The following is a 27,931-nucleotide window of genomic DNA, read 5'->3' on the forward strand; positions in this document are numbered from 1 at the left end:
AGCTTTCCAAGTCCAGGACCAACTCCAGAGTCATCATCATCATCATCATTTATTTCTTAAAGACTTCCACTCACCGTGGCTCTTACGTCTTTGCGTCAGCACACAGGAACACAGACGATTGAACTATGTATAGTTAAAACATGGTCGAGTTAAAACAAAGCGACATTAAAAACTCTAAAAAAAATATACACCTTTAAAAGAGCGCTATCACATATCATGCTCACCATCTAATCGGTTCTAGTAAAATGATCTCTAGCCATTCTGCGACACTTTGCGGCGGTGCTAGCTTCCCTGATTTCTGCGGGCGCGCTGTTCCACTGTGCCGCGGCTCGGGAGTTGAAAAACTTCCGAGCGTGCTCGGTGCGGACTCGCGGCAACTGCAGCTGACCGGCATCGGTCGCTCTCGTGTCTCGCACTGACACAGTGTCGCGATACACAACGCGCTCACGCAGACTGGCCGGCGCTTGGTCGTTATACAGTATGCTGTGCATCATGGCCATGTCACGCTCAGCCACCAAAACATCCACGTTCGGCCAGCTCAATTCACTCAGTATCGCCGATACATGGGCAGATCGCGGAACACCCTTCACTATCTGCGCACAGTGGTTGATAACCTTTTGAATACGCTGCCTCTGAGTTGTCCCACATCCGGCCCAGACTGACATGCAATAAACTAAATGGGGAAAAACTAAAGATTCGATAATCATTTTCTTCACCTCCTCCGGGAGAGACCGCGCCAATTTTGCGAGACCTCCCATGGTAGCATAACAGCGACGAATAACGGTTGACACCTGAGCGTCAAATGACAGATTACTGTCCAGTGTCATACCGAGAACTTTGACAGCGGGTGACAGAGGAATTTCAGCATTGCCGAAATTGATCGTAAAGTTATGGTTCAGTTGACGCCTTTTGGACTTAACTAACACCAGATCTGTTTTTGTAGGATTAATTTTTAGGCTGTTTGCAGTGAACCATCGGTGAGCTGTGTTGACCGTGTGTTCCACTCTCTGCTGGAGATCCAAAATGTGACGCGGTTGACCCTGATGGAGAAACTGCACGTCGTCGGCGTACATTACAATTTTGCTATCCTCAAGGTATGACGGTAAATCGTTTGTAAAAATTAAAAACAAGATTGGCCCGATTAATGATCCCTGGATTACCCCATGAGTGATTTCTAGCAAAGTTTCCCCTCCCCTAGTCCTCTGAAAACGATTCTCAAGCCAGTTACTGAACCAGTGGTCCTGAATGCCATACCAGGCAAGTTTCTCTAGCAGTCTGGAATGTTGCACACTATCAAAAGCTTTTGATGTGTCAGCTGTTGTTAGGCACCCTATATATCCCTTATCCATGCCGTTCATGAGATATCCTACCGTGTCCAGCATCGCTGACTCTGTGCTGCGCCCCGGCCGAAAACCATGCTGAACATCAGTGAGAACCGAGTGTGCTATCAAATACTCCAATAGCTGGGAGCTGACGACACTTTCTACTAATTTTGCTACCACTGGAAGAATAGACACAGGCCGGTAGTTGTTAGGTTCCGAAGTGCTCCCGGACTTATGGATGGGGACAACTGTGGCACGCTTCCATTCTCCCGGTAGTACACCCGACACAAGTGACGCGTTCACAACCTCGAGTACATGTGGTGCGATCACAGACCAAGTCATGCGTAACATGCCAATAGTCACTCCGTCCTCTCCACATGCCTTCGACGACGACATCCTGCCCAGCGCCGCGGAGAGTTCCGGCAGCGTGGCTGGTCTCACCCGGTAGGCACCGGCCACCACGCGCGGCGGGCGCGGGGGGAGGGGCTCCGAGTCGCGCTGGGTCGCCTCTAACTCCAGACGAAACGCGTTCAGCGTGAGAGTCGTGAACGACTGGAATTCGCTGCCATCGACTGTTGTTGTCTTGATGCGCCTAATTCAGTCGACTCATTCAAGCAGTGCTTTCCGCGATAACTAATTTTCGGACCTGCGATAACGATAAAACGATAAGTAAGGTTTGCGATAACGATAAACGATAAACGATAAAAATTTGCAAAAAATTAACAGCGATAGCGATAAAACGATAAAACGATAACGGTAATTGTTTTGTTAACAGCGATAGCGAAACGATAAACGATACAACGATAACGATAATTGTTTTTTAACAGCGATAACAAAAAGCGATAAGAAATACAGCTTAAATAAGTGTACTTAAAGTTTATTTGCAGATCTATACACTTAGCAGATGGCAACAGGTTGCGCACACATACTGTCGCGCGGCATACACTGTCGATCGTCTTCCATTTTTTCATCATCCCGTTTTACATTTTATCGTTTATCGTTCATAATTTTTGTAACTTGCGATAAGTGGATGAGCGATTATTTTGAAAATTTAGCGATAAACGATAACGATAACCGATTTACTTAACAGCGATAATTATCGTTTATCGTTTATCGCTCATCCTATCGCATGCGGAAACCACTGCATTCAAGGCCAGGCTCGACAGTCACTGGGCACGCTTCATGCACATGACTCACCCATACGACTGAAACATCACACAATACAGACAAATAGCTCGACAAGTCCGGATCCCAGAGGCCAAGTGGCCTTTCTAAATTCCGCGATTATAAGTAAGAAAGCATAAGTATTACCACGGCCCAAATAAGACGACGAAAAAGTTCCTTTACAAATTGCGATGTGGAAGCAATTTGGAAGCACAGCTATAGTACAATCCTGGCGCAGAACAGATCTTTCTCTGAATTTTGGACGGGTGGTGCGCGCGCGGCTGTCGTGCAATTTGTGTGATTTTCTTGCCGGATTTCTAAAAAAAGGTTAAGTGGAGAAAATTCATTCGCCATTGTTTTATGAAAATATGCTTTAAAGCTTAATCTTGGGATCACAAGCCAATCGGTTCAGTCAATTACGGTGTAATGCTGCCCACCTGTTTGTCATCACCATGGTCCATGCGCAGCCTGCGCAGCTGTGCTGCTGCTGAAAATTGAAATCAAAATAATTCCAAAGCAATCCTCATCTTCATTTGTTTTTTATCAGTAATGCTTATTTGATTTCCTATGATGTTCATTGGATCTTACATATTTGGGTTGTTGTAAAAAGTAAGACTGTTTTGTGCATTTATTTAAGGTATTTTTATGAATTTGATTATGATTAGGATTTAATCAAAATCTTGGTATTAATTATGTATAAATTATACAAAGTATGAAGTTCAATTGAATATCTGCTCCTGCTGTCTTACATGCTTGTATTTTTGTCTAAAGACACTGGTTTCAATATCGTCTGAAGTGTGATGGCTGACCCAAGGAGAAGGGGAATGCTTCTTTGTTTATAAAATGCAGTGCGGAAAGGCCAGACAGTGAATTGTGAAGCAAGGTTTCTGACTTCCTGTGTTTCCTTGATTGCAGTCACCATGTCTGAGGGCCGGCGAAGCAGTGGTGAGCAGTCCGCCTCTGACAGTGAGGAAGAAAACAGGTATGTTGAGCCTATACCTACAGTGCTCCAAGCCAAGCATCAAAAGTAAAGGATATTTTTTGATCAACAGGATCAAAATATTTTAAATTTCTTAGCAAGATCCTATGTCAAGGGTTTTGGAGGAAGAGCATTCTTGATTTCTTATTTATTGAAAATTGACATTTTCCAGTCAAATTGTCTCAAAGAGTCTAAGCAAAAATCCCATACCACTAGCTGCATCATGTGCTGAGACAATAAGTGCAATAGTGTCCTGATTGATATGTTTCACAGGCAGTCCAGAAGTTTTTACAGCTATAAAGCTATGAAAAGAGCACTAAGGATCAATTTGCTGGAACCATCAATATTCTGGATTCTGAGATACGTACTCTAAATTTTGGCATTAGTAGGGGAGAGTGGGGCACATTCGTGCATGGGGCACATTCGTTTTCAGCAGTTTATGGGAACACGAGTGACTGCACGAGCTCAAGGTAAATTATGGAAATATGTCTATCATTGCCGCCCTTCGTTCACCGTAGAAGACAACACTGTACCCGCTGTCATGCTTGATAAAAACGCAAATTTGTAATATCCGTGAGCTTTCCAAACTTTTCTCATATCATCCATTTTCGTGATCCTGACTCGGAAATGTGGTTCAGCTTTTCAAAATTGGGGGTGAAGAAGCTCACTCTATTCACGGAACTGCTGCAAACTTGTTTGTTGAAAAAGTGTCATTTTTTCAAAAAGAAATTTTGAAATATATTACTAATAACGTTGTGGGGCAGGTTCGTGTACGCACTGCCTGGGGGCACATTCGTGCATATTTTTTTTTTAGTTTGCGATTTATGACTTTATCTGTAGTAGGTTTCTCTAATGACGCTCGCCTGACTCAGTCTCGACTGCTTGCGACGTCGTGACGAGCAATTCACGCGAACTTGGCGAGGTCACGGAGGCCGGCAGTTGGCACATTCTTGTTGGCCAGCCCATTCTTTCTACATATGTTGTGCAATGCATTCTTGTCGAAAGGAATCGAGTGAAATGACCCCCTGCCAATTTCCTTTGGTAAATTTCTGGTAATGCCCGGTAATTTCTCGAACTTTGCAGGGTGAACGGAAGTGCCCCACCTCTTGAACGAATGTGCCCCATAGGTGGGGCAGTTTCGTGCAAATGTTCAGAGTTATTAAAAGTCATTTTTTCTAATGGAAACAATAATTTTAGAGGATAACTTTTAAAGAGGAAAACTATCTGCAATAGTTCCTTTCCATACTACGATCAACAATTTTGCCATTGCACTAACCAAAGAATAGATATATGGGTTTATCCATTTTTTGCACGAATGTGCCCCACTCTCCCCTAGAGTCTGCAGATGTCACACAAAGGTTTTCCAAGCAAGGAGAGGTACTGTAGGTTTGTAGGTTATAGGTTTGTAGTTTGTAGGTTGTAGGTTGTAGGTTGTAGGTTAGGTTAGGTTAGGTCAGGCTAGGTTAGGTTAAGTTTGTTTTGGATTTGTTAGAAAGAACCATCTCTTGGTATAGCATAGCGTCTCTCCTTGGTTGCAGAACCTTTGTGTGACATCTGCCCTACCAATACCCAAATTTTTAGCTTCTGTATTTTATGACAACTTCCAAAGACATGTGGTGCCACAATGACCTCAGAATCTGTCAGGCCATGTTATTAGTCAATATTTTTTCCTGGGAACAAAACTGAATATTAATTTTCCAAAACTCCTGCAAACTGACATAGGTACCTATATCTCTTGCTCTGTTCCTTTTTGTGGTAGGGGAGAGTGGGGTAAGATGCCCAGGGTGGGAAAGACGCCCCACCCCCTCTAGCGGCGAAACAAAGAATCGAACCTGGAAATAAATGTTCTTAGCGTAAAGCGGAAGCCTGCCTTGTTAAATGCACAAAAATTTGTGAAGCTCAGTTGGGCAACGGCTGGCTGGTGATTGCATGTTTTTTATTTGCTGCTTTCAAAAAATATTTTGGTGTCAAAACATTGTAAATATCAAAGAAGGTAGATAATTTTTGCGTCCCTTGCTATAGTCGTGATACATTAACATGCGTGTACTGTGTCCCAATCAGTTTGTTTCAGGGTGTAGTTTTATGGCTAACAAATTGTACTGATTTAATGTTACTTCGGTACCTTGGGGTAAGATGCCCCCTGTCCTGATGGGGAAAGACGCCCCCCTAAATCCGTAGTCTGTCCTTCAAGCAGCCCGTCAAATCATTTATTACATACTTGTGATGAGAGACAAAAGCCGGTCTGGGACTATTGAGAGTCCAGTACGGTCGGGTGCTCCCCATGCCGGTCTCTCGGCCCACACAGCGACTTTTTGGGCGGTATCTGAACTCTGAGAGCCCTCACGACGGCCTCTGTGGGCCCCATTATTGGCTCCAGGGCCCCTCACGACATCCTTTGAGGGCTCCCACGTTGGCTCCACGGGCCGCGCTGGCATCTGAGGTCCCCACGATGGGCTCGAGGGCCCTCAAGCATCATGAAGACCTATAAGGGCCCTACAGTGGTCTCCGAACGCCACCACGGAGGCTTGTTTGGCCGCGCTGGGCTATGATGGCCCTAACGATGACCTCTGAAGCCCCTTACGACTACTTTTGAGAGCCCTTACGATGACGTTTGGTGTCTACTGCAGACTCGAAGGGACTACTGATTCGTTCAGACGATTCATATGCCCATTTATGTCACTTATAGTGCAGGGGGCATCTTCCCCAACGCCAGGGGGCGTCTTTCCCACCCTGTGGGGTAAGATGCCCCCTTTCACTTCTTCAGGAAAATGCTTAATAGCAAAAAAAGTTATCATATTTCAGGCACGAAAGTGTGATATTTTTGGAGAAAAATGATGTCGGCTTCCGTTGAAACTCCAGGTTTTTGCTTTCCCATCGTCATTTTCGAATAATATATGACATAGTAAAACCCTGGGCATCTTTCCCCACTCTCCCCTAATATTTGGGTACTCATGCCGCAGTTTTGAAACTGTATGGGGTTTATGATGTGTTGGTGCATTTCTTGTGAACTCATCCCTCATTATTTTTGCAACATTGCATGTTTTGCTAAAAATTTCTACACTTATCACAAGTGTTCTGCTTCTTATTTTTTAACATACCAATACATCCAATATGCTTATAAGTAACGGAGCATCTATATATCCACCAATTGACTGCATTTGACCTGTTTTTTTTTCTCCCAGACCCGGCAGTGCCGCGAGTGCCGCCGGCAGTAACGCCGGCAGCCGTTCAGGCAGTAACGCCGGAAGCCGGTCGGGCAGCGAGGCGGGCAGCCCGGCCCGCGGCGGCGGCGGCGGTGATGCGGGCGGCGACAGCGGCGACGAGGCGTTCGCGCCCTCCGACGAGGAGATGCCGTCCCAGGGGGAGGACACGCCGGCCGGAGTGAAGGAGCCGGCCGGGGAGCAGGAGGATGACCGTATGTCGGTCGGCTCGGCCCGATCGGTGGGCAGCCGCCGGTCGGCCGCCGGCGCCCGCTCCAGGTCTGTGGAAGGGGGAGCGGGGCAACCAGCCAGTCGATGCCCACTGTGACATGAATGATAGGGGCAGGATGTACTGGGAAGGGTAGAGTTCGCCTGCGAAACAATAGAGTTTCATTAGACTAGCATTAAGCCTGCTCAGTTTCTGAAATAATTTGCAGCAGTGGTATCTAGTTTACCAGGTGTAATTAATTTATTCCTGAAGGCATCCTGCATAATATCATCAATTGTATTGTTACGATGATTTGAGGTTACTGTCTTGGTCTGTCAGTTGGACTTATGTGTGTTGTTGGTTTGGCAGGAGCGGCTCCGCCAACTCTGCCGCATCTGGTAAGAGCAGGAACAGCCGCAGCAAGAGTCGAAGCAAGAGTCGAAGCCAAAGTCGCAGCAAGAGCCGCAGTAAGAGTCGGAGCAAGAGTCGGAGCCAAAGTCGCAGCAAAAGTCGCAGCAAGAGTCGCAGTAAGAGCCGTAGCCGCAGCCGAAGTGCCAGTGCGGCAGGGAGCCGAAGCCGGAGCCGCAGTGGCAGTCGTGGACGAAGCCGCAGTAAGAGCGGCAGTCGCAGTCGCAGCCGCAGTGCGGCAGGCAGCGCCGCCAGCCGCAGTCGCAGCCGCAGCGGTAGCCGGCCGAAGAGTCGCGGCAGCGCCAGAAGTCGCAGCGGCAGTCGCAGCGGCAGTGGCAGTCGCAGTGGCAGCGGCAGTCGCAGCAGAAGCCGCAGCAGGAGCGGCAGCAGGAGCAGCAGCGGCAGCCGGAGTCGCAGTAGGAGTCGCAGCGGCAGCCGCAGCAAGAGCCGCAGCCGCAGTCGCAGCGGCAGCAGGAGCAGGAGCAGGAGCGGCAGCCGGGCGTCAGGAGACGAGGAGCGGAAGTCGGTGGTGGACAGCGACGACGAGAGGAGCCGCGCCGGCAGTGGCTCCGACTCCGAGGGCGAAACGGTCAGTGGGCTTCCATTGCAGTCAGCTGCATTTCTGGACTAATTGTCCGTAGGTTGCTCCCCAGATCTTTCTTACATTTGACCGGATGCCTACGCTTTCAATGTTTCAATTCTAAAATATTCCCGACTGGCATGAATGCCTTATATTTCATCAAACTTTCGCCTTTCTGTCCCCTTTTCTCGGTCCACCGTTTATCTTTAAAGATTCTGAGTTCTGCTTTCTTCGGGAGCTAGTCGAAAGCGAAAGGGGCCGTGGACAGTTATTTCATGAACAGTGGCTGTGAAGCTAATTTCCCTCGCATCATTTTCCGTTTTATGCAGCTAACACGTAGCGGTGTTCTATGAGCCTTCCCCGTGGCTGCTGCGAGGGATAACCTGACCGGTTACTTTCACGCCGATTCACCGATGGGTATTCACCACTCTGCCTTTTTCCGCTCCTCGCAGGGCGCCAAGAAGAAGGTAGGCTCCGACGCCGGCTCCGACACTGAGACTGCCGGACGGAAGCGAAAGCGACGCATCATGTCCGATAGTGAGGGAAGTGACGGAGAGGGAGGAGGCGGCACGAAGGAGGGCGGCGCCGCCTCCGGAGATGAGGGAGAGGGAGACAAGGAGACGGCCGGAGACGGAGACAAGGCCGACGCCGAGGACGGAGACAAGGAAAAGGTGAGTCAGCCTGAGCTGGAATAGAGGTCTGCAGCTCTGTAACTTTTCCGGGTGGTCTTTTGTTGTTTGTGGTCGTGGGTCGACCTAGAAAAGTCGGGAAATGAAAGACGCGTCGTCACGATGGTCGACGCCACTGCCTATCCGTTATTTGTTGACTGTTTTGCTAATTCCTCTTGGTGTTTTCTTAATCATTTGCCAGTAACATTGATTCAGTATTTGAGTCAACCTTGTGCTGATAGATGTCCAAACTATGAATGCTAGGCGCCAGCTCTGCCTGACTTGTGCCCTCTCTCCTGTCAGCCGGCGGCGGCCGCCCCACCTCCCTCCGATTCCGACTCGGACGAGGGAATCACAGCCGCCGATGGAGAGACTGAAAACACCGGCATGTCCGACTTCGAACTGATGCGCATGCGCAAAAAGAACGAAAACTCGCGACGCCGCAAACGCAAGAATATCGACATCATCAATGACAATGATGATCTGATAATGCAGTTGATTCGTCAGATGCGAGAAGCGGCAGAGGTGAGCTGGTTGGTGGATGGATGCAGCACTGCAGCTGCTGTGAAGGATAGGGATAAGGGAGACATGAGATTATTTGTGATAGTGGCTAGTAGGGGAGAGTGGGGTAAGATGCCCAGGGTGGGAAAGACGCCCCACCCCCTCTAGCGGCGAAACAAAGAATCGAACCTGGAAATTAATGTTCTTAGCGTAAAGTGGAAGACTGCCTTGTTAACTGCACACAAATTTGCGAAGCTCAGTTGGGCAACGGCTGGCTGGTGATTGCATGTTTTTTATTTGCTTCTTTCAAAAAATATTTTGGTGTCAAAACATTGTAAATATCAAAGAAGGTAAATAATTTTTATGTCCCCTGCTATGGTCGTGATACATTAACATGCGTGTACTGTGTCCCAAACAGTTTGTTTCAGGGTGTAGCTTTACGGCTAACAAATTGTACTGATTAAATGTTAATTCGGTACCTTGGGGTAAGATGCCCCCTGCCCTGATGGGGAAAGACGCCCCCCTAAATCCGTAGTCTGGCCTTCAAGGAACCCGTCAAATCATTTATTACATACTTGTGATGAGAGACAAAAGCCGATGTGGGACTATTGAGAGTCCAGTACGGTCAGGTGCTCCCCATGCCGGTCTCTCGGCCCACACAGCGACTTTTTGGGCGGCATCTGACTCTGAGAGCCCTCACGACGGCCTCTGTGGGCCCCATTACTGGGTCCAAGGCCCCTCATGACATCCTTTGAGGGCTCCCACGTTGGCTCCACGGGCCAGCTGGCATCTGAGGTCCGCACGATGGGCTCGAGGGCCCTCAAGCATCATGAAGACCTATAAGGGTCCCACAGCGGTCTCCGAACGCCACCACGAAGGCTTGTTTGGCCGCGCTGAACAATGATGGCCTTAACGATGACCTCTGAAGCCCCTTACGACTACTTTTGAGGGCCCTTACGATGACGTTTAGTGTCTATTGCAGGCTCAAAGGGACTACTGATTCGTTCAGGCCATTCACGTGCCCATTTATGTCACTTATAGTGCAGGGGGCATCTTCCCCAACGCCAGGGGGCGTCTTTCCCACCCTGTGGGGTAAGATGCCCCCTTTCACTTCTTCAGGAAAATGCTTAATAGCATAAAAGCTATCATATTTCAGGCACGAAAGTGTGTTATTTTTTGGAGAAAAATGATGTCGGCTTCCGTTGAAACTTCAAGTTTTTGCTTTCCGATCGTCATTTTCGAATAACATATGAGATTGTAAAACCCTGGGCAGCTTACCCCACTCTCCCCTAATCGTGATTTAATATCTAGATAGACCGATTGCATTACTTTTCTTTTTTGACTTGAAATGTCTCGTGGACGTTCACGACTGGAGCGCTTTGTTCGGTGCCGATGCTCTGCGATGCTTGTGATTGTCTTCTGGCAATGTTTGTGTAAACCTGTCTTTATTCGCTTCACCTCCATTGTTTTGCAGTGCTACCCTAGCGCCTCTCCCAACGCTGACGCCACACCTCCCCTTCCCCAACCTCAGGACGATCGTGAGCTTAACCAAAACCGTAAACCAGCCACCCGAAAAATCTCTATGCTGAAGACGGCCATGTCTCAGCTGGGTAAGCAGGATCTTCAACTGGCCTTCCTCGAGTCGAACGTGCTCTCGGTGCTGACGGACTGGTTGGCGCCGATGCCGGACCGCTCGCTGCCCAGTCTGAAGATCAGGGAGCAGTTGCTCAGCCTGCTACAGACGGTGAGAGAGGACTGGGTGCTGAGAGCAGACGATTGGGAGTGGGTGGGGAATGTGAGATGGGAGGAATTTGTCTGATTGTAGGGGATCTGAGTGGGACGGAGGGGGGGGGGGGGGGCTCAGCATTAGACGGTGAAAATCAGTGGGAGACGTATGGTGGCTCCGTGTCAGACGAGCAACACCTAGGAGGGCTGGGTAGGACGAGGGCGGCTGGATGAGGCCAGGACGGACAGATGGAGAGGGAGGGGGAGTGGGGTGGATGGAAACCGTTCGAGAAAGATTGTATGGGACAAAGGACAGCTGTGGAAAGGGCTAGGAGGGTCTCCTCCTGCAGCTAAGCGACATCTAGAGGAAATTAGAGAGACGGCAGTGTTTGTTACGAGCGAGCGAGCGCAGCGAGCGAAGTGAGTCTTTTCAATATAACGGAAAAATCTCAGTATGAGCGGCCCGGCCCGGCCCGGCCTGTAACGCTTTTGAGAGGCTTATATCTCAGCAACCGCTGGACCGATTGGCCTGCGGTCTTTTTTGCTGGGTAGCCCCATCCCTTCTACCCCGTAATTGACTACTTTTGATACAACTCAGTGACCGTCGTGGCACGTGCCACGTGAAAAGTCAAGGGTGTTCAAGCTGTTTTGCAAAAGTAGTGATTTTGAGAGGCTCATATCTCAGCAGCCGCTTAGGCGATTGACTTGCGGTAATTTTTGTAGGATAGCAGCATCCCTTCTACCAAAAAAAGGATACTCTCGATGCATGTGGGTCACCCCCAGTGCACGTGCAAAATACAACAATAAGAGGTGTCAAATTTGTTCCCATTTTAATAACTCGGTAATTACTGGGGCGATTTCGCTGAAACTTGGCATACAGGTAGGCACCCACCAGGCAATGCATTCCCATGTGTTGCGGTTAAGGTGCTACTGCACGTGCGCACGTGCAGGGGGCGCTTCCAGATCTCGAGAACGGCTGGGCCGATTGCGCTCAAATTTGGTACACGGTTGGGGACCAGTTAGTAGGGTGCCGTGCAAAAGTCAGTTTGGACCCCGTTTGCACGTGCGCACGTGCAGAATGCCGCTTCCAGATCTCAGGAACGGCTGGGCCGATTGCGTTCAAATTTGGTACACCGCTAGAGACCGGTTAGAAGGGTGCTTTGCGCAAGCCCGTTGGAAGTACCCTCTCGCCCTTGCGCACGTGCAGGGCTCACTATCTCGCTCGCTCGTTCTTCGCCCAAAAGGCGTTTTACTGGTAGTAATACTTCAATGCCAGGTGTCGCTAGTAGCTGAATGTCGGGTGTCGCTGAAATGAAAGTCTGTGTCTTTCGAAGCATGTTCCCCTCTCGTACCACTGTCTTCCCGGCTAACCTGACCGCCCTGACCCCGTCGTCTCCTCCCACCCCCAGTTCCCTATGCCGGACCAGCAGCTACTCAAGTCCTCCGGCATCGGCAAGGCGGTGATGTACCTCTACAAACACCCGCGCGAGACCAAGGAGAACCGCACGCTGGCCGGAAAGCTGATCAGCACCTGGTCGCGGCCCATCTTCAACCTCACTACAGACTTCGCCGGTTAGTAGTACACCCTGCATGCTCATTGCTGTAGTAAACGCTGGGGACGGAGAAGAGTCATGGTTTCTTCATTATCCCTGGGGTTCTTTTCTATCGTATTTGACGTTACTAGTAAATAGTGGCGCCACTTGTGAGCTAGTTCATGTACAGATTGTTGATGCAATAATGTTCACTACGTTCTTACTGATAAATGATGAATATGAGTTGATCAGGAATTGTTCAACCGTTCCGTGATTTGATGGTGTTTTTTTGTGACGAGATATCTTTTCGTCATAATTTTAGAACTATCAGCTCTCGCCCATCTCTGTTCTGTTCCCGTAGCCATGTCCAAGGACCGCGTAGGACTCTGATAGCCGCCAAGGACACAAGGCTATCAGACCTTGTAGGGGATAACTAACTCATCCCCCTCTGACCCGTCTGTTCCGTCCAAGGAGGTGCGACTATCAGCCCCTGCAGTTGTTCCCTCTAATCCGCCTCTGTTCTGTCTTACCACAGCCATGTCCAAGGAGGAGCGGCAGCAGCGAGACATGGAACAGAGCAGCAAACGGCCCCGGGAGGACCGCGATCCCAAACAGCTCGAGGAAAAGTGAGTCGTATAACCGCACCGGCACCTGTGCTTCGTGTGTATGTGTGCTTCTTTGTTTCCATGTGCTTGCGGGATTGTTTTGTTCTTTTCTTTATTGGGATGGGATGTGTTTGTGTGTGTGATTTTTTTTTCTATCCACCGCAGATTGTACAATCCAGCGGTACCCGGATCAACCGACCTTGACTCAATCTGCCCTGCCTTGACCCAACTTTCCCTGCCCCGACCCAACCTGCTCTGACCGGACCTGACCGTTTTCAGGGTGCTGAGACCGGGCGATCCCGGCTGGGTGGGGCGTGCCCGAGTGCCCCGGATGTCGGACAAGGACTACGTTAACCGACCCAAGTGGACCAACACCGGAGAGTGTGCGCCGGTGAGTTGTCCGTTTAGTCTACCGTTCTCTGTACTAAGTTCTGAGTGATAATTCAATCGATGATTTTGTGGTAGACGATGTCGGAATTAGAGGTGTGTGATCAGTGTAACGGGCTGAACTAGCTACTGAGCATTTCAGAGGCCGATCGCTTGCTGCAGAGGAGACAAGAGGAGACAGCTAGACCACACTGTGAATTGTGCGTGGTATGGCAGTTTGTCTGTCTGTACATCCGTGTATCATGAGCCTCTTCCCCTGTGCCTCAAAGACCCCCTGTATCCCACAGGTAGGTGTTACGCACCTTACTGTGTCTCTGACCCCTCTCTACGTCTTTCGCCGTCTCTATGTTCCAGGCACTCCCTTGTCTCGCAGCCTAAGCACCGTCCATGTATGCGCTGTATGCTCATCCACTCCTGTGTCTGACGCTCTCATCTCCCCCTCTGAGTGCAGGTGACAAAGAAGGAGGTAACCCGCTTGGAGCGACATCAGCGCGCCTTCAAGGAGCGAGGGCGGCGAGCCAAGATGCAGCGCGCCGTACAGATCAGCATAGAGGGACGGAAGATGGCGCTCTGAGCCCGCCCCTGCCCGTCGCGTGCGGACGTTTATAGGTAGGTCTGGTGATCCCGGCCACGCTGGCCTTTTGCCGTCTCCTGTTCAGCCTCCTGTGGCCGTATTCACAATTACGAGTTAAGGGCAGGGGTAGGAGTAACGGGTAACGGGTTATTTGTGTGGCTGTATTCACAATCGAAGTTTACCCCTGATGGTCACCCGGCGCTACGCAGACGGCACCACGCAGGCCAGGTGCCGTCTGCGTGGCGCCTGGCCTGACAAATTCTATAGGTAGGTCCGACAACGTCCGACGGTTGCTCGCTGCTGCTCGTCGTGGTCGTGGACGTTCTTTGTACTGGCATCTGTATGCATTGTGCAGTACCTATGGTCTATCATACGGTCTTTCATGCGGTCCGACGCCTCAAAGCTGGTCATTGCTGTCAGTGTTTCCTGCTATTACAGGTAGGTGCCCGTCTATTGCTGCTGAGAGAGCAACAGCTGCTAAAGATATAAAAAGAGATGCGGGGGATTTGTATCTGGTGCTTGATTATGTTATTTTGCAAAGTAAAAGAGACCACCTAGGCTCATTTGAATCTGCACTGGACTTGTCATTCGGTCCGTAGGTACAGTCCACGGCATAAGTAATGTGCGGTTTCAGTCCTGTGTATGTTCTGCTTCTGAAGCTTAGGAATGATTAGCCAGACTACAATGAAACTTTGAATGTAGCTAACCTGTATCGTTACCCTTGCAGCTGCAACTTTATCTATTGACGTCTTCTTTTCGATCACTCCGCATTAACAAAATCGCCAGTCAAAGCCATCCGTTGAGATTGGTAAAACCGCACATTACTTTAGCGGTGGGCTGTACATACTTTTTCGTGTTGGCTGCGGTCGCAGAAAACGGGGTTGTTCGAGAGAAAACGTACCGTGCCGCACAGCGACGGCAACGCGCGGCGGGCACGGCCAAGCTCCGCCGTCCACGTGGTCCTCTACAGGGCCTGGGGGTCATCTGGAGCACATATGTGTGCTGACCGGCCCCAACGCGCCGGGCCGGCCGCCGCCGGCCGGCTCGGCAGTTCGCGACACGACGACGACGGCGACGCGGCTCCGCCGGCGCAACGGCGCCGGCGTCGTACGATTCGATTGAGGTGCAGTGTGTGACGAGTAATCCAGAAATAGACATTCATCAAAGAACTCTTTTGGTCCTCCGGTTAATGAAACGATACAATCAGCTACGCAATTCTTAGTGAACTGGACGATTATACGAACACTTTGGTCTGCCGTGCCGGATCAGAGTAAACGACCACGAATCACACGAACATTTTGGTCCTCCGGGCCGGATGTATGTGAACTAGTGAGTGAATGGACGTACAGTCCGACGCGAGTGCAGTGAACGAGTGATGTCGGAAGCGAAGTCCGACGCAGTGATGTCGGAAGCGAAGTCCGACGCGAAATCGACCGCAAAGGCGGTCGCACGGTGTGACGCTAAATCTACGCGCAGCTCGCAGGCATGTCATACCCGCAGCGAGACCTTCGGCAGCGCAGCGTCGTCCACCATCAGCGCAGCCCGCCGCCGAGCCGCGCTAAGCAAGCTCGCAGCGGAGCAAGGCCAGCGCGCGGCCGCGGCAAAGGCGGAGCTGACACGGCAGGAGGCGGAGCGGGCGCGGCAGGAGGCAGAACTGGCACGACAGCGGGCAGCTCTCGAAGCTCAACAGCTCGCCGACGAAGCTGAACGCCGTCAGCTGGAGCTGGAGCTGCTCGAGGAGGAGGAGTATGGCCACCAGTCATCTGCCGTCGACCGTCAGGCTCTAGCTCGGCCTGCTGCCGCAGCCCCAAGTGAGCCAGCCGCCCAGCCGCGTGAGCCGCTGCAGCCGGGTGACAGGTTCTCACGCACCCGGGACTGGGTGGAGCAGTCCTCCCAGTACGGACAACTGGTGAGCGCGCGGCCATACGACGACCGTCACCAGCAGGAAGCACAACGCCCGCTACAGCCCGTGAGACAGCAAACGACTCCACAGCTGCCTCGAGTGACCCTGGATAAGTTCAGCGGCTCCGCTCTGGAATGGCCGAGATGGATCGCGCTGTTCAGGGCTCTAGTGCACGATCGAGACGACCTGACTGACGTCGAGCGCCTGACCTATCTCCAGGCTCATCTCACCGGGCCGGCCAAGGAATCAGTGCGCGGTATGTTGTGCGACTCTTCTCTGTACGGTGAGGCTCTGCGTGAGCTAGAGGAGGAGTTCGGTGACCCTGCACGGGTCATTCACGCGACGATGAAAAAACTGCTCGATTCGCGGCCGGTGAAAGATGGTGATATGTCGGCTGTGACAGAGCTGTCACGTGACCTTCGCACCGCGGTCCGTGTGCTACAGTGCCTTCACTACGACGCGGACATCTCGGCTGCCACCAATGTAACAGCCGTGATCTCGAAGCTTCCCGCTGCGCTGGCGCTGAAGTGGGGCGAGCACGCTGTACACAGCGGACTCGTTCGCCCCACTCTGGCCGACCTGGACAGCTGGCTGCGCCGCTACGTGGCTGCTGGTCGTGCGTCCCTGACCCTGACGGGCCACAAGCCATCCAAGGCCGAGGTCAACAGTGGGGAGGGCCGGCCACGGCGTGTTTACGCGACAGCGTCAGCGCCGACCGCGCTCCGGGAGGTCGTAAAACCGAAGATGACAGCAATAAAGGCAGCGGCGCCGGCCGGGAGTGAGGACACATGTGTAGTCTGTCATGGGGCTCATGACATCAAGATCTGCGACAAATTCCTACAGCTGACGGCGAGTGAGAGAGCCGAAGTGGCCGGTCGAAACGGGCTCTGCTTCAACTGTCTCGTGCGAGGCCACATCAGCGCCGCGTGCACGTCTAGTACAAAATGTGGACACGAGAACTGTGGGAAACGTCACCACACGCTTCTGCACAACGGAGAGCGTGTGTTTCCACGGCGCAGTGCTGCCAGCGGCGCGCCGTCAGCAGTGAAACATGTGGGCACCGCGGCGGCCGAGCCGCCCTGTAAAGTTTTGCTGCAGACACTGCCGATAACAGTGTATGGCCCTAACGGGAGCTGCACATCCCATGCCCTCCTCGACCTTGGAAGTCAGGTCACACTGGTGACTGAAGGCTTGAGTGACCGGCTCGGTATCTCTGGACCTATCAACAGCTTGGTCTTAAGTACCATAAACGGGAGCGAAAGACTCAATTCACGCCGTGTGTCCTTCGAGATCGAGCCCGTCAGCAGCAGCGGTACCCGTCATGAAATACGGAACGCCCAAACGACGCCGACGTTAAATGTATCGAACCACGCCATAGACTGGTCACGAGAGAAATGCAAGTGGTCTCATCTCGCCGACCTGGATCTACCGAGCACGACACGAGGTCAAGTAGAAGTGCTACTTGGTACTGACATGATAGAACTGATCGTGCCACGTGACGTAATTGAAGGGCCGGCCGGGACTCCGTGTGCCGTGAGGACGCTGCTCGGGTGGACAGTCACCGGCCGCGCGCCGAGTCGAAACCTGTCAGACGACAGAGTTGTGAATCATGTCCGTGTCGGTGACGAAAACAGCGCGCTCGTCGAACTTCAGAACCAAGTGAGGCAGTTTTGGACGACGGAGGCTTTCGGTACGAAATACGAGAGCGCACAACTGCACTCCAAGGCAGATCAGAGAGCCATGTCTATTCTGGAGAACGTCACGAGACGGACCGGAAACCGATACGAAACTGGTCTCCTGTGGCGCGCTGACAATGTGCAACTACCGGACAACCGACAAACCGCTCTCACTCGTCTAAGAGCGGTCGAGAGACGTCTGGCTCGCGACCCTGACCTCTGTCGGTCGTATCAAGCCACAATGAACGACTACATCGCCCAAGGTCACGCCAGTAAGGTCAGCGGAGAGCACCGCACGCACGAGCGGACGTGGTACCTGCCCCACCACGCCGTTCAGAACCCAAACAAGCCAGGAAAGGTGCGCGTCGTGTTCGATGCAGCGGCGAGATGTGGTGGCACGTCACTGAACGACAACCTCATCACCGGGCCAAACAATCTGAACTCACTCGCCGGCGTGCTCATGAGGTTCCGACAGGGCAGCGTGCCGATCGCGTCTGATGTGAAACAGATGTTTCACCAGATAACCATCCGTGCTGAGGACCGACACGCACAACAGTTCCTCTGGCGAGACATGGACACAACAAAGGACCCAGAAACGTATCAAATGAACGTGGTCATATTCGGTGCTAAGTCATCACCAAGCACGGCCACCTACGTGCTGCGACGATGCGCAGAAGACGGCAGAGACAAACACCCTCGGGCGGCCGACAAGATCGTCAGCCGCTTCTACATGGACGACTACCTGGACTCCGTCGACACCGAGAGAGAGGGACGGGAGCTGGTCAACTCGCTCAACTCTCTGCTGAGCGCCGGCGGCTTCCACCTGACAAAATGGACGAGCACGTCAGACGTGGTGCTGAAGGACGTGCCGCCTGAGGACAAGTGTGAGGAGTTGCGCGACCTTGACCTGACCGGTGAGAACAGATGGATGAAGACGCTGGGTGTTCACTGGTGCGCTCAGGATGACCAATTCAGGTTCAAGGTCAAGAAAGTCGACAGTGGGAACACCAAGCGTTCCATCCTGAGCATCACGTCAGCAGTGTTCGACCCGCTGGGCATGTTGGCTCCGTTCATTGTCCGCGCCAAATGTCTCATCCAAAAGATCTGGCTCGGCGGATGGGACTGGGACGAGGCCATCAGCGACAGTGAACTCCTCGCTCAGTGGCACAGCTGGCAGCTGGAGCTGAACGACATGGACTGTGTACGAGTGGTCCGCTGTTATCGCCCCGATGGCAGAGCGGTCGTAAACTGTCAGCTGCACGTGTTCGGTGACGCCTCTGAGCTTGCGTTCGGCGTGGTGGCTTATCTGCGGTTCGAGTTCGAGGATGGCACCGGCTACTGCAGCTTCGTGATGTCCAAGGTGCGGGTCGCACCCATCAAACAGCTCAGCATACCCCGACTGGAGCTACAGGCCGCTGTCATGGCCGTCCGCGTGGCTGACACCATCAAGGCAGAGCATGATATGGCCATCAACGAGACCATCTTCTGGAGCGACTCGTCCACCGTACTCCAGTGGATCAACAGCGAGAGCAGGCGGTTTAACACCTTCGTCGCAAACCGCATCGCCGAGATCCAGGATGCATCAGACGTGACTCAATGGCGACACGTGCCAGGGCCACTGAACCCAGCGGACATATGCAGCCGAGGCTGCTCGGTGACGGAGCTGGCGCCCGGCGGCGTGTGGGTTCAAGGTCCGGCCTTCCTGCGGCGCCGTCGCCAGGACTGGCCCGCCGCGCCGCCCCGCACGACGGAGCGCCCGAGAGACGAGGAAACGGCCGAAATGAGGGTAATAGCCTGCGCCACTGGGGGAGCTGAGCCGGCCATAAACCCCAGCCGGTTCTCATCATGGCTCAGGCTGCTGCGTGTGACAGCGTGGGTGCGCAGGTTCACTCACAACAGCCGCAGCCGAGCAGCTGCTGATCGGCGGACGGGACCGCTGACTGCTGAAGAGCTGAGAGAAGCTGAGCGTGTCTGGCTGCTCAGCACACAGGCCGAACAGTTCGGCGATGAAGTTGCAGCTCTCCAGCACGGAAGGCGGCTCCCATCGAACAGCCGACTGCATCAGCTGACACCCTTCCTGGACTCGACCGGCCTACTGAGAGTCGGGGGCCGGCTGCGCCACGCCCAGATGGACTTCGAGGTCAAGCACCAGGTGATACTACCTGCACGCGGGGACATCACTCGGCTGATCATCACCGACCGACACAAGAAGCTCGCCCATTCCGGTGCTGAACACGTGCTGACTCACCTGCGGCAGCAGTTCTGGGTCATCTGTGGCAGAGCCGCAGTGAAGCGGTACACACGTGCCTGCATGCTGTGCCGGAAACGCTCAGCCCGGCCAGCACCGCCGCTGATGGGTGACCTACCAGCCTTCCGAGTGGGCGAGCCGGCCCCGGTCTTCGCTCGTGTAGGAGTGGATTTCTTCGGCCCCCTGACGGTGAAGAAACATCGCAAACGAGAAAAGAGATATGGCTGCCTGTTCACCTGCCTGTCTACCCGAGCAGTCCATATCGAACTGGCGCACTCACTGGACACCGACTCGTTCATCATGGCCATGCGACGAATGATGGCGAGACGGGGCAACGTCAGCCTCGTGTGCTCGGACAATGGCACAAACTTCCGTGCTGGTGAGCGGGAACTGCGGCAGGCACTGCAACAGTGGAACCAGACAAAGATAGCGGACACGCTGTCTCAAGAAGGGGTTGAGTGGCGGTTCAACCCACCAGGAGCACCGCACTTCGGTGGCGTGTTTGAGCGACTGGTCAGGTCAGCCAAACGCGCACTGACGACTGTGCTGGGAGACCGAGCCGTGGACGATGAGACGCTTCGAACGGTCGTCACCGAGGTGGAAGGGCTCCTGAACGGCCGTCCGCTGACCTACATCAGCACCGACCCCGACGACTACCAGCCGCTCACCCCCAATCACTTCCTGATCGGTCGCGCGTCTCCCCAGCTGCCGCCCGGTGTGTTCGTCGACGGTGACCTGTGCGGCCGACGGCGCTGGAAGCACACCCAGGTGTTAATCGACCACATCTGGCGGCGCTGGCGACGGGAATACCTCCCGACGCTCACCACGCGGGTGAAATGGCGCGCAGCCACGGCTGACGTGCAGCTCGGGGAGCTAGTGCTGGTGACAGACGACAATCTGCCCCGCGGACACTGGCCTGTGGGGCGAGTGGTGAACGTGTTCCCTGGCGCCGACGGCCGAGTGCGGGTGGTTGAAGTGGCCACTGCCACTGGACGCTATAGGCGGCCGGTCTCTCGACTCTGCCGTCTCGAGTGCGATGGTGACGGACAGTAAATGGACTCAGAGGGATAATGTGTGCGCGAGTGGGGCGACGTGAGTCTTTTACGACCACCGTGTGCCGCTGCCGAGCAGCGTCGGAGTCTGGACATTTGTGAGTGTTAACTGCGTCCGTCATTCGTGTTAGGTTGACGTGTGCGTGTGTGAGAATGAGCCGCTCATTCTGTTTGCTGTCACTGGTCAATTGTCATTTGTGTTTGGTGTTTAGCCATTAGCCAACAGCTGTGAGCCGTCCGACAGCCCTAAGCGTTCACACTGTCGCAGTGTCGCTCCTGGCTCATTTAGCCGGTCGGCCCTGTACGAGCTAGTAGTTTACGACCTTAGAGTGTAGCAGCCTTAGATTGGGACCGAAGCGCGGCGCAACCGATGTAGTTTACAGCCTTAGCTTTAGCGTTCGTTTATTGCTGCACGATACGGACGGAGACGCTGCCTGCGAGCAGCTGTTTGTTGTTTCGTTAATGTTTTCTCTCTTACGTTTAGAATTTCCGCGAGCGACGCGAAAATTCGGGCCGGCCATGTTCGAGAGAAAACGTACCGTGCCGCACAGCGACGGCAACGCGCGGCGGGCACGGCCAAGCTCCGCCGTCCACGTGGTCCTCTACAGGGCCTGGGGGTCATCTGGAGCACATATGTGTGCTGACCGGCCCCAACGCGCCGGGCCGGCCGCCGCCGGCCGGCTCGGCAGTTCGCGACACGACGACGACGGCGACGCGGCTCCGCCGGCGCAACGGCGCCGGCGTCGTACGATTCGATTGAGGTGCAGTGTGTGACGAGTAATCCAGAAATAGACATTCATCAAAGAACTCTTTTGGTCCTCCGGTTAATGAAACGATACAATCAGCTACGCAATTCTTAGTGAACTGGACGATTATACGAACACTTTGGTCTGCCGTGCCGGATCAGAGTAAACGACCACGAATCACACGAACAGGGGTTATAAAGCCAGGTTATCAAATCTGGTTGGAACTTCGAATGTTCTACACTCTTATCGTATCCAACAGCTCCAGTGATGACTTTCACCGCGCCGAGCCGCCATCTTTTTCTGGCTTAACCCAATAGTATTATTTTGACTATTGGTAATGATGAGACCGTGTACAAAAAAAAAAAATGTAATGAACTTTTGTAAATGAAATGCATGCATTATACGCTTCTCGTAATTCTCCTACATTATAGGTATTAATAGGTATTTTTCATCCACCTGTGTAATTTGTAATCTTATCTTTCTGTATTTCTGTTCATATGCCGACTAATTGCCTAGCCGGTCTGTTTAGACTCAGGGGTCCTGGACATAATGATAACAAGCACAGGGCTCATCAGGATAACACCTGCCCGCGTCAATTTCATTGTCTTGTTTTTACTCTGCACAGCCCGATTATTATGTTTCTAATCCATAATTGGATTTTAATTGGACTCGCGCGGATCGTGGGTCCTTTGTTGATACCGGACAGGCGCAGCCAACTGCAATTGAAGTGATGAAGGTGCTGTGAAACTCTCCACGGCGGCATGTGATTTAAGATCACAGTTATGATCACAATTTGGAGCTATCGCAACTTAGTTAGAGACCATATGTGCACATGGACTAGCACATTGGTATTAGTTACGATACCTATCTGTTTGGATTTGAACCGTGACGCTAACCTTATGAATGTCATGAGTGCTGGCAGCACGGAATATATTATAGTCTACGTAGACTATACAGTATATATATCATGCTGGCAGTATGCTGCAAGCCGGCTTTCATTAGCATACTGTGCGAAATTCGCAGACGTGGTGTAACTTTCGTGCCTTGGCATCAAGCCCGATAGTCGCTTTCATTAGCAATAGCCAATATGCATTGATAACATTTTGCCAATCCTTTGTCCGTTGCACGCCTATTACTATAATGGACGGTAAACGGTCAAAGCGGCCTTAGTGCCACCAGCGGAGTCGCAATGGCTGCCAACTGTCAATGGCTAATTGTCCGAGCTGTGTTGTGTTGTCCGCCCTGGCCGCCGCCTTTGTTAGCTAGCAGCATAGCCTATCGCAGTTCTGCCCGGGCTTGTGATTCTGCTGTGGTACTGGCAGTGTCCTAGCAGTGCTCAGACGCCCACAGGGGGGGGGGGAGTCTGAGCCAGAGGGGGGGGGGGAGGGGGAGGCAGCTGAACGATGATGGATACGGCCCGATGGCACTGCGCTGCAGGGCACAACGACCAATCAGATGTTACGACTGCAACGGTATGTGATATCAAAGCGACCCTATATCACAAAAGTGACGCTTGCCTCCCGGATTTAATGGACACTGAAATTAGTGAACCATTTTCGAATTGATAGGCATACATTTATGCTTTATTTACTTTGATATATTTTGTTTTGTTATCCTTTACTGTGTCATGCTAAATCATATAGGTGTCGTTTTTAGACCGTTTTTTTTTTAATTAGCCTGAGTTTGAGGAAAGGCGAATTGTTCGAAGTTTGATAGAAATAGCACTTTCTGCGAAACCATTATCGAACAAAACAATGAATATGTATTGTATAATAAGTGCTGATGTTTTTGGCTCCACGCTACTGTGGGAATCCGGTGTCGTCACATAAAAAGTATTTCCCTAAAGTTCTGTTTGTAAAGTTGGCTGTTGTACGATACCTGTAACCAATATTCGATTGAGAAAAAGGTACCCGAGCCAGTTTGCTGTACAGTCGACTACAAAATGATGTTCCACTCCTCAGAAGCTATCAGATGACCGGAGCGCTAAGTTGTGCCGTTTATCACGCAATTAAGCGTGTCGATTGTGAGCATTGGGACAAAGCTATAATTTGTGAACTTAGCCCGTGTGATGCGGCACAGCCTACCACTCCAGGCAAATAATTGCCTGTGAAAAGTGGAACATCATTCTGTAGTCGGCTATACGTCAGCTGGCTGTATCTTACTGCAGTGCATTTGACGGTCATACGTTCCAATATTCCAACGAAATTAAACAAAAACAGGGTCCCTAATGGCAAAGTACGATCGCAAACAGAATGAATGACCAATCATGGAATGCTGGTCACAAATAATTGGGTCGGTTTACGATTTATGAATGCGGCGCTGGCTTCAGTGGTGGTATGATCTAGTTTATGCTCATGACCATGCTCGATATTGATTCAAAGAAATCACATCTGACGATTTATGGTCTGGCAATTAGTTCGCCATAACGCTAGTGGTTTCCTATGCTGTCTGGGTTAACAGCGGTCATAAGCTTCTGCTGCCGTCATACTTTTTGATGTATGTTTTTAAACTAGCATTTCGCTGTGTCACTTCTACCTCGTGTTAATTCACCAGTATAACGCCTTTTGGGGCGACTCACGGAGCGTGCGAGAGGGTGAGCCTTGCACGTGCGAAATTGCGAGGGGGTACCTCCAACTGAGTTGTGCATGGCACCCTACTAACCGGTCTCTAGCGATGTGCCAAATTTGAGCACAATCGGCCCAGCCGTTCTCGAGATCTGGAAAGCGGCACCCCGCACGTGCGCACGTGCAGAATGGGTCCCAACTGACTTGTGCAGTGTGCACGGCACCCTACTAACTGGTCCCTAACCGTGTACCAAATTTGAGCGCCATCGGTCCAGGCGTTCTCGAGATCTGGAAACGACCCCTGCACGTGCGCACGTGCAGCAGCACCCCAACTCTGGCACATGGATATGCATTGCCTAGTGAGTGCCTGCCTACATGCCAACTTTCAGCGCAATCGGCCAGGTAGTCACCGAGATATTGCAATTATTACAAAACTGACACCTCTTCGTTTTGCACGTGGCACGTGCATAAAGGGTCACCCACATGCATCGGGAATAGTCCAATCCTTGGTAGAAGGAATGAAGCTACCCTACAAAAGTTACCGCATGTAAATCGGTCAAGTGGTTGCTGAGATATAAGCGTCGCAAAATCGTGACCACGGCCGGCCGGTCGGCCGGCCGCTCATACTCAGAAATTTCCGTTATTACGAGCGAGCGAGCGCAGCGAGCGAAGCGAAGTCTTTTCAATATAACGGAAAAATCTCAGTATGAGCGGCCCGGCCCGGCCTGTAACGCTTTTGAGAGGCTTATATCTCAGCAACCGCTGGACCGAATGGCCTGCGGTCTTTTTTTGCTGGGTAGCCCCATCCCTTCTACCCCGTAATTGACTACTTTTGATACATCTCAGTGACCGCCGTGGCACGTGCCACGTGAAAAGTCAAGGGTGTTCAAGCAGTTTTGCAAAAGTAATGATTTTGAGAGGCCCATATCTCAGCAGCGGCTTGAGCGATTGTCTTGCGGTCATTTCTATAGGGTAGCTGCATCCCTTCTACCAAAGGTCGGATACTCTTCATCTATGTGAGTGACCCCCACTGCACGTGCAAAATACAACAATAAGAGGTGCCAAATTTGTTCCCATTTCAGTAACTCGGTAATTACTGGGGCGATTTCGCTGAAACTTGGCATACAGGTAGGCACCCACCAGGCAATGCATTCCCATGTGTTGCGGTTAGGGTGCTACTGCACGTGCGCACGTGCAGGGGGCGTTTCCAGATCTCGAGAACGGCTGGGCCGATTGCGCTCAAATTTGGTACACGGTTGGGGACCGGTTAGTAGGGTGCCGTGCAAAAGTCATTTTGGACCCCGTTTGCACGTGCGCACGTGCAGAATGCCGCTTCCAGATCTCAGGAACGGCTGGGCCGATTGCGTTCAAATTTGGTACACCGCTAGCGACCGGTTAGAAGGGTGCTTTGCACAAGCCCGTTGGAAGTACCCTCTCGCCCTTCCGCACGTGCAGGGCTCACTCTCGCTCGCTCGTTCTTCGCCCAAAAGGCGTTTTACTGGTTCTACGTAATTTAGGCGTGGAAATTTAGGACCCCCAGCGGGGCGCGGGTTATGGCAGTAGAGTTCAGTGACAGTCAGATGACCGATTTTGAGACCCAGCCATCTACATCAGCAAGCGTAATATCAAGCTCGCCGTCTCTAATGCGCCCTGCCCAGCCCTCAATTCCTCTTTGTTCAATGTTCACAAGTGTTTTTAAACCAACAACAGCCAAAGCGCGATTGAAATTCATTAGTGTCTTTTTGTCGATACCCAGCCCGCATGCTGTAAATGTTAAATTGTATTAATGTTGCTAATATACCAATATACCTACCAGTGAAGGATGGATGATTTTCGGTTGGATGGAACTGCATCAGGGACTTGTAAAGTCGTCACACAAGTATGTTCGATTTCAAAATAATTCGCGAGATTGCTTGGTACCTACTTATCGTACTTGATGGTTGATGATTATGACATTTCCGGCTCGACTTTCCGGTTTTCCGGTTCTAGCGACTTTTTTCACATCTAGCGACAATTTCAACGTTTTGGTGCCGGCCCGGCAGACGGAATTTTTTCCGGACCGGAAAACCGGTGTGAACCCGGCTTAAGACTCCGCTCGCTTCGCTCGCTCCGTAATCAAAATCTTTGTATTGTTTTCATTCTGGAGGACTGCACCATATGTCATTAATGACACCTCACCTTTGTCCGAGCCAACAATTTTCGACAATTTTAAAAGAAATTATGAAATTTATGTAATGGTGGGAATATTTCATCTCTTAACTGAAACATAGCTAACATTTTCTCTTTTTGAGGTACCGATCCCTGACGCCATCATCTCAGAAAAAATTAACAGATACAAAATGCACAATTATATTCATTGCAGCTTAGCGTGAAATTTTGTGCGTGATAATCATACTTGAAGACGAGCAGCGAAGTACTATGTGCTTTTGTGATTAAGATAATCGAATTACAGAGGACGTTATTTCTTTGTGTAGTTTTTCACGCTGATCGGATATTGCCTAGCTAGCTGACCGTCTTTCATCCACTGTTTCACTGCTTCTGTATAAGTACTTTTTCACTCGTTGTTCTCCGTTGCAGGTTTAAACTGTTGAGATCCTCCTCAATCTGTTGATGCCGCTCAAGTGGCCTCCGTGGCCAGAAACTCCGGTCGTTCACACTCATGTCTGGTGTACACTTACCAGGCGACCACATACTGTGCCGGACGATGCGGAACATTACCATTGCGGCTGTGTGATGTCATCGGTTTCGTGTGAGTGACGTCATCAGTGTGTCTGTGTGACGCCACCAGTGCTGTGTGAGTGACTCCACGGAAGTGGAGCGCTGTGCCGGTTTTAGCCGTGTTTTCTTTGATGATTCTCTGCGCCCGCCGTTGTGTTCTATGAGCATGGTAAAAACCAGCTTTGAACTGGTAAAAACCAGCTGTGTTACATTGGCCCGTCCCTTCATGAGCTGAAGAACAGACGCCGTGAGCCAGGGCCCGGTCTTGTTAGTCCAAAAATCGCATCAGAACAGGGTAGGAGGTGCCTGCCGGTCTGGCCTAGGCCTGGCGTTCGACTCAGTTGAGAGAGACTGCGAAAGAAGCATCGACTACATGCTTACGGAACAGAGTGAGATGAATTGTCAATTGATCGGACTGAACTGCGCAGATCTACTGAGGTGAGTTAAGCTGTACCGAACTCAGCGTAAGTTCAAGAGTACGATGAGTTTAGCTAGCCTGAGTTGCGTGTTTTAGGGTTGGATTTGTCGGGCCGATTAAACTGTGTGATCCAAAGTGCGATGAGTTAAGCGGAACTCAACGTGCTGTGTGATGTATAGTGCGATGAGTTAAGCGGAACTCAACTGTGCTGTGTGATCTATGGTGCGATGAGTTGAGCCGGACTGTGCTGTGTGATTCACAGTGCGATAAGTCTCGATGGATGAACTGAGTGAGGCGGCCAGGGAGTACTTGCTGTCGCTCTGTGACTGTGACTGAACTCCGACTGTGACTGTGACCGAACTCGGACTGTGACTGAGTAGACTGATACCCCGCTGTGGTCCCGAACTGGCCTTCCGTGCCTGTCGACTAGCCGGAACAAGACCCAGTATCCGTTACCACACATTGAACACACCCTCATATTGTCTGATTTCGCCGCGAACCCGGTGTTTGTGGCTAGTGTCAGTACAGACCTTCGGTGTCTGTGGTCGACGAGACGGAGCCCAGGTGTCTCAGCCACATACTGGACTGGTCTAATGTGCTGTGGCCGATGGAACTGAGCCCCCGGTGCCTGTGGCCAAGCGGTGTCTGTTGTATGGCCACTCAGAGCTCAGAGCTGTTGGGAAGGCGCTTCATGTACGGATGGGGGCTCTTTCTGAGCGAAATAAATGGCGATAGCCGATGTTCAGGTCGTTT

General features: G+C 51.8%; 2 protein-coding genes across 3 annotated transcripts; both read left to right on the forward strand.

The window, feature by feature from the left end:
* The first annotated feature begins 2,733 nt into the window (after positions 1–2,733).
* Positions 2,734–27,919, forward strand: LOC122369583 (protein IWS1 homolog). Of its 2 annotated transcripts, none has more exons than XM_043344429.1 (12): positions 2,734–2,813; positions 3,402–3,468; positions 6,648–6,944; positions 7,243–7,870; positions 8,314–8,532; positions 8,833–9,054; positions 10,562–10,774; positions 12,165–12,327; positions 12,823–12,913; positions 13,172–13,283; positions 13,731–13,888; positions 26,620–27,919. In XM_043344429.1, exons 2-11 carry the CDS (start codon positions 3,407–3,409, stop codon positions 13,851–13,853), a joined length of 2,130 nt encoding a protein of 709 aa, XP_043200364.1. In that variant the 5' UTR covers positions 2,734–2,813; positions 3,402–3,406; the 3' UTR covers positions 13,854–13,888; positions 26,620–27,919. The 2 variants fall into 2 exon arrangements, with proteins under 2 accessions (XP_043200364.1, XP_043200363.1); XM_043344428.1 differs by having other exon boundaries at positions 2,751–2,810; positions 3,400–3,468.
* Positions 17,674–20,733, forward strand: LOC122369581. The gene has a single exon (XM_043344425.1). The coding sequence runs from the start codon at positions 17,674–17,676 to the stop codon at positions 20,731–20,733; it is 3,060 nt and encodes a 1,019-aa protein (XP_043200360.1).
* Positions 27,920–27,931: the final 12 nt, after the last annotated feature.

The sequence above is a fragment of the Amphibalanus amphitrite genome, unplaced genomic scaffold (genome assembly GCF_019059575.1).
Source record: "Amphibalanus amphitrite isolate SeventyFive unplaced genomic scaffold, NRLGWU_Aamphi_draft 001052F_arrow, whole genome shotgun sequence".
NCBI classification, from domain to species: Eukaryota; Metazoa; Arthropoda; class Thecostraca; order Balanomorpha; family Balanidae; genus Amphibalanus; species Amphibalanus amphitrite.